The sequence below is a fragment of the Neltuma alba genome, unplaced genomic scaffold (assembly GCF_004799145.2).
Source record: "Neltuma alba isolate B1F8T4 unplaced genomic scaffold, ASM479914v2 tig00001797_pilon, whole genome shotgun sequence".
Lineage (NCBI taxonomy): Eukaryota > Viridiplantae > Streptophyta > Magnoliopsida > Fabales > Fabaceae > Neltuma > Neltuma alba.
The window spans coordinates 41,655-47,620 of NW_021632619.1; the positions used below are offsets into that span (position 1 = coordinate 41,655).

The 5,966-nt window shown below is 32.8% G+C and overlaps 1 protein-coding gene across 1 annotated transcript; it reads left to right on the forward strand.

Annotated features, from left to right (window-relative positions):
• The first annotated feature begins 561 nt into the window (after nucleotides 1-561).
• Nucleotides 562-3,647, forward strand: LOC114711794 (UDP-glycosyltransferase 83A1-like). The gene is made up of 3 exons (XM_028896227.1): nucleotides 562-1,060; nucleotides 2,185-2,200; nucleotides 2,756-3,647. Exons 1-3 carry the CDS (start codon nucleotides 562-564, stop codon nucleotides 3,645-3,647), a joined length of 1,407 nt encoding a protein of 468 aa, XP_028752060.1.
• Nucleotides 3,648-5,966: the final 2,319 nt, after the last annotated feature.

Below are 5,966 nucleotides of genomic sequence, written 5' to 3' on the forward strand. Positions count from 1 at the left end.
CAAAATTTTAAAATTTATCACTCACATATATAGCATAAATTTACCAATATTTACCATTTACATAATACAAAATTAACCAATTCTGGTATTTTCTTGTAATAATTTTTTTTAGAGTTCTCCTAGTCCTAGTTATAAGAAATAGTAGCCTTTTATCCGATGGCCAAAAAAACCTTTTATCTTGAGCACTTATAAAATTTTTTCTGCTCTTAATATTTATTAATAAAATCAATCGCTAAAAATTATCAACCAATTTTAAATAAGGATATTTCTGAAACATAATTTTTTTAAAATGTTAGTTAGTTATCCATCCCTTATAAAGAGTAACAGAGCAAGTATTTATCAAACGCGACAAAGTACACACTTTTTTTAATCAAATTATTTTCTTCTGATTCTTTAATGAATATCTGGGAAAACAAAAAACAACAAAAATTCAATAATGGATCAGGACCTTTCGTTTACTCGCTAGCACGCACCCCGCCTATCCACTCCGGCCTATATAAAATATACCAGAACAGAGCATTATATACCCTTTATCGCAGAAATTAGTATCCACCCAGAATTATGAGCAGCCACCGCAACCACGTTCTGGTTTTACCATTTCCAGCTCAAGGACATGTGAATTGCCTCATGATCCTCTCTAATAAACTAGCCCAACATGGCCTCAGAATCACCTTTGTGAACTCAGATTTCAACCACAGACGAGTGGTGAAGGCAATGAACGAGGAGGAGGAAGCAGAGAAGAAGAAGAGGAAATTGCCTGTGGAATTAGCGTCCATCTCAGATGGTATGGGTCCTGAAGATGACCGAAACAACGTGGCTAAACTAATGCTGGCAATTTTAAGAACAATGCCCTCAGAGCTTGAGAAGCTCATCGAAGGCATTAATGGCAGAGGAGATAGAATTACGTGTGTGGTGGCAGATGTAAAGATGGGATGGGCCTTGGAAGTCTCGCATAAGCTGGGTATCAAAGCTGCTGTTATCTGTCCTACAACTGCTGCTGTTTTTGCCTTGGAACTTCACATGCCCAAGCTGATTCAACATGGATTGATGGATTCTAATGGTAACATAATTTTTGCCCTTTCTTCTTCTCTTTCCTCTTTTAGCTTTTAGTACACTGAGGACTTATTTTAAATGACTTATAAATAATTTCTTAATTATAATTTACAGAATATAAAGTAAATATATGATTAGAGTTTTGTCTTAATTTACGTAAAAATATTTATATGCATTTAAAATAGGAAGATACAAATAAGCTCAGTCATTGATATGCATATCCTTACTTACTACTCTCTTGGTTACAAAGTACTTCTTTGGTCCTATTTATAGGGCAGTGAGAAAATTTTTTATATGAATGTACAATTTTACCCCTCATTTATTATTGTGTTGACTTTGTCTATATGAGGTATAGTGTATATTAAATAGGGATAAAACTAAAAAGTCATTAAATTTTAAATTAGAGTTAATGAAGTTTAAGATTTTTCTTGGTTTGTGTGAAATATACTGGAAGTGTCTTATAAATAGGACTAGAAGAGTACTATAAAAGTTGGACAAGGAGCTTGTTTTGGTTTCAAATTTAATTTGTAGTTTTCTCAAAGTATTCTTATCATAGTAAAGGGGTTTTTATCAAATGCAGTTCCAATACACGCAATTGATAGTTTAAGAAAATTGACACATCTATTATAAGTAACTAAATGAATTAGATTTTTTTTAATACTTGCAAAACGGGCCGTATGCTAGAATCATTTCAGAGTTTGGGTATATTTGTTTGCGTATAGAAAAAGCACAATCATATTTAGTTTCCCGTGAATCCTTCAATTTGTAAAATCAAACTTACAGGAAAGTGAAAAATTGTAGAACAATGGTACACAGCCACATACAGTCACACACATATAGGGTTAGGCGAGCAAAGTACACGAGGGGTTGGGGGAACACATACAGTCACACACATATAGGGTTAGGGGAGCAAAGTACACGAGGGTGGGGGAAGAAACTTTTGTTGGGCTTGATATGTGACAATATATCAACAAGTTGGATACATTAATACCTAACAATGTTTTGAATAGGATTGTTTTTAATAGGAGGATACCTATTGCTAATAAAAAAAAGATACGTAACAATATAGAGAATCTTGAAAATCTCTAAGCATTTCCAAAGTCAATTAAACAAGAATTTATTGTTTTTCAGAAACCATCCATTTTTGGTAAACGAAACCGTCTTTTTATTTTATTTCAAAACAATATAATTTTGATTTTTCTTTAGAATATTGATTTTCACTATCCCATTGTTTCTATTTTATCCATTGTTAACTATTTATTTTACAAAGAGAACACAAATAAAGTGATAATAAAAATATTAATGCTAAAATTTAATTTCTTACCGTCTAAAATGCCTATATATATTAATTATTGTAATATATTAACATATTTTTAAATATCAGAACAATTAAATATAATAAACTCACAAAACTTATTGATAAATTTTATTCTGGTCGACTTTATATAATAATTATGTCCATAGGTAAGCTCCGTAAATCTTTCCATACCTATGCCTTGACATATTACTATATAGGAAAATGGGAAAAATCACTACGAGTCCTAAGAAAAGAATATAATTATCTAAAAGTTTCAATATAAGTGAACAATATGAAATTTATTGTCATTTCTTGTATTAGAATTTGTCATTTACTAGTTACGAGATTTTTTTTTTGTAATTGCATTTCTTTTTTAAAATCATATTGTGATTTCCTGTATTGCAGGATTGCCAATATAAAAGGGGAATTTGAGATATCCCCAGATATTCCGAAGATGAACACATCTGACATTGCATGGTGTTGTATTGGAGACTTAGACTCTCAAAAGACTATTTATGATTACCTTGCAAGAACGATAAAAGCTTCACACTTAACAGATTGGTGGCTTTGCAATACAACTTTTGAACTTGAACCTGGAGCCTTATCCTTATACCCTAAGATCCTACCCATTGGACCATTAATGGAGAGCCATGAGAACCTAAGTACTCGGTCACTTGGGCAGTTTTGGGAAGAGGATCTTTCTTGCTTAAGATGGCTAGACCTGCAACCATCATGTTCAGTCATTTACGTTGCTTTTGGTAGCTTCACTGTGTTTGATCCAACCCAATTCAAAGAGCTAGCTTTAGGACTTGAGCTTACCCAAAGGCCTTTTCTTTGGGTTGTTCGGGAAGATACACATGGGGGAGGCACAAAAATAGCATATCCAGACGAGTTTGAGGGCAAAAAGGGAAAAATTGTTAAATGGGTACCTCAGAAAAAGGTTTTGAGCCATCCTGCCATAGCTTGCTTTGTTAGCCATTGTGGCTGGAATTCCACCATGGAAGGTTTGAGCAATGGAGTGCCTTTCCTGTGTTGGCCATATTTTGCAGACCAATTCTTTGACAAGAATTGTATTTGTAATGAGTGGAAGGTGGGACTGGGATTTGATTCAGATGAAAAAGGAATAATCTCACGCCAAGAAATCAAGAAAAAAGTGGACATGTTGCTTGAAGATGAGAGCATAAGGGCAAGGTCCTTGAAGCTAAAGGATATTATGATGAATAATATAAAGGAAGGGGGTACTTCAATGGAGAACTTCAGGAAATTCTTGGAATGGGTTAAACTGTTAGATGCTTAAGTTGGAAAATTCATTTTTTGATGAAGAGAAGTGTACGTGAGTTGAGTCTCAGTTTAAACACAAAAAACATTCATAGATTGTCCACTAATAAATTTTTCATATTAATATGAAGATTTGAACTCACAGTCTTATGAGTTATAAGCTGACTTATTACCAAATAAACCAACTCTTGTCGGTCACATTGGAAAGTTCTATAAATTAGTAATTATGTATTATCGTTTACAAAACAAAAACTATGGATTATCATTAATTAACTATGTGAACAAATATTTATTTAAGGCAATTTTTTTTTGAAATAATAAACCTGTTAGGCCTTGGTTTATAACTTACTTGCATTATTACATAAAAAGGCTATACTAATCTGTTATTTTTAGTCTCATTCGACTGTTTTTAGTGTTCAAGTATGTTGCGGTTAAATTCTGAGTCCATATTTAACCATTTTTAACTGCCACAAAACATTACAAGGTTGAAAGGAAACTAATTAAATTGTGGGTTATGTTACTTATACAGGTCGCTGTTTCAAAACTCCATTAATTTTTTATGAGATGGGAAACAAAAATCTTATTTTCTGAGACGCGTCAAGCCTTCATCACCTTTAATTGAGATCATATTCACAGAGTATTTAGCTTATCTTTGAACAACGCAATATCAATGAATATTTGTTCATGCGTGATGGAAACAAGCACAAGGAAAAGGATCCTCTGTTTTCGGTCCCCAAAACAGAGGCAATCTAAATAATATTGTAGTAGCATATGAGTACATAATTGTTCGACTATTGTTTTTTCAATATAAAAACTAAATACTCCTCCTGTCCTTAATATAAGATCCATTTAACTAATTTGATTAGATTAAGAAAGTTAGGTAACTTGGTTAATTATAAGAAATATGACATGTTTTTCCTAAAACACCATAATCATCTTTCTTAATACTTATTATTTTCTTCTACTTGATTATAGCTGAGAGAGTATTTATAGGGGTAATTTAGAGAAAATTGATAAATATGAGAAATAAGTCTTATATTTAGGACCAAAACCAATTCAATAATTGGGTCCTATATTAAAGATTGGAGGAGAGTAATTAATTTATAAATATTAAAAAAATTAGTTAAATCATTAAAATTATCACACTTCTCACCACAACTAACTCTAGTTGATACACATTACCAAATATTATTCACTAGCGAGGAGGGAAAAAGACGAGGTTTAAGTAATAAATATGCAAATAAATAATAAGATGGGGGTGGATATTATTGTGGATCAACTGTGATGGAAAAAAGGTATGATCAGAAGAAATCCTTGATTTTGGGGTCAAGCGCATGGGAAGCAAGGATGGAATAGGCCTTCTATGTTGGATGGTGGCTGTCCCAGAAAATGTCAGCTCAGTCATTTGAAGTTTTGAACACAACTCTGTAGGGTAAGGGTCGCACGTAATTCTGACATCTATATCTCCAATGCCCCAGCATCCTTTTCTCTGTTACTTCAAATCCTAGCATAAATAACCATACATACAGCAAAGTTGGTTAAAAGATTATCAAATTAGCAGTTGGTGAAGTGTCAATTAAAATCAGCAAACTTGATCTCTCGTTGTTTCCTCCTCCTCGGACTCTGAGCCACCACATCTCGTGCAGTGTACTTCCTTATTGAGCAGGATGTTGAAGCATATGAAGAAGTGGGGGTATAGCAATCCAAGTAGACAAGTATGGCCTCTAGCAAGTTGTTAAGCAAATCAATTTGAGAGGAGATTTTAGAGTTAAATTGGATAGCTGCTTGGTTTTCAAAGTCTGAGCATTCTCTCTGTACGCCTCCTCCTATTGTTCTCTGTGAGGGCACACACCTAAAACTGGTAAATTGAACACCCCAATCCTTCTCGCTCCTAATCCATATGGTTCTTGCAAATTACACGCCCACATGTACAATTCATTTGATGATTTTGACTCGAAAATAGTTAAATATGTTTAAACTTGGGTTTAAAAAGAAATTTTTCTCTTGCATGAGTTTTTAAAAATAAATAGCAACCATAACAAGTATTCCCTCTGATTTTTACCATAAGAGCTAGATAACTAATTTGTTAATATTTTTGCTTAAAAAAATTTGTTAGTATTAAAAAATTAGTTGAATTGATTATTCATAACAAATATGCGTTGATTTTTCTAAAATGTCCTTTTTAGCTATGTGTATCGTAACTTCCTCTTGATACACTATCAAGAAACGTGCAATTAGCGATGAAATTTATTTCGTCGCTAATTCTTTTGTCGCTAAAAGGATTAGTGATAAAATTTTAATTCTGTCACTAATTACTGACGAAAATTTTTTGTCGCTA

Bases quoted from the DNA above. Each gene is read 5' to 3' on its own strand.
- LOC114711794 (XM_028896227.1), top strand. From the start codon at position 562: ATGAGCAGCCACCGCAACCACGTTCTGGTTTTACCATTTCCAGCTCAA.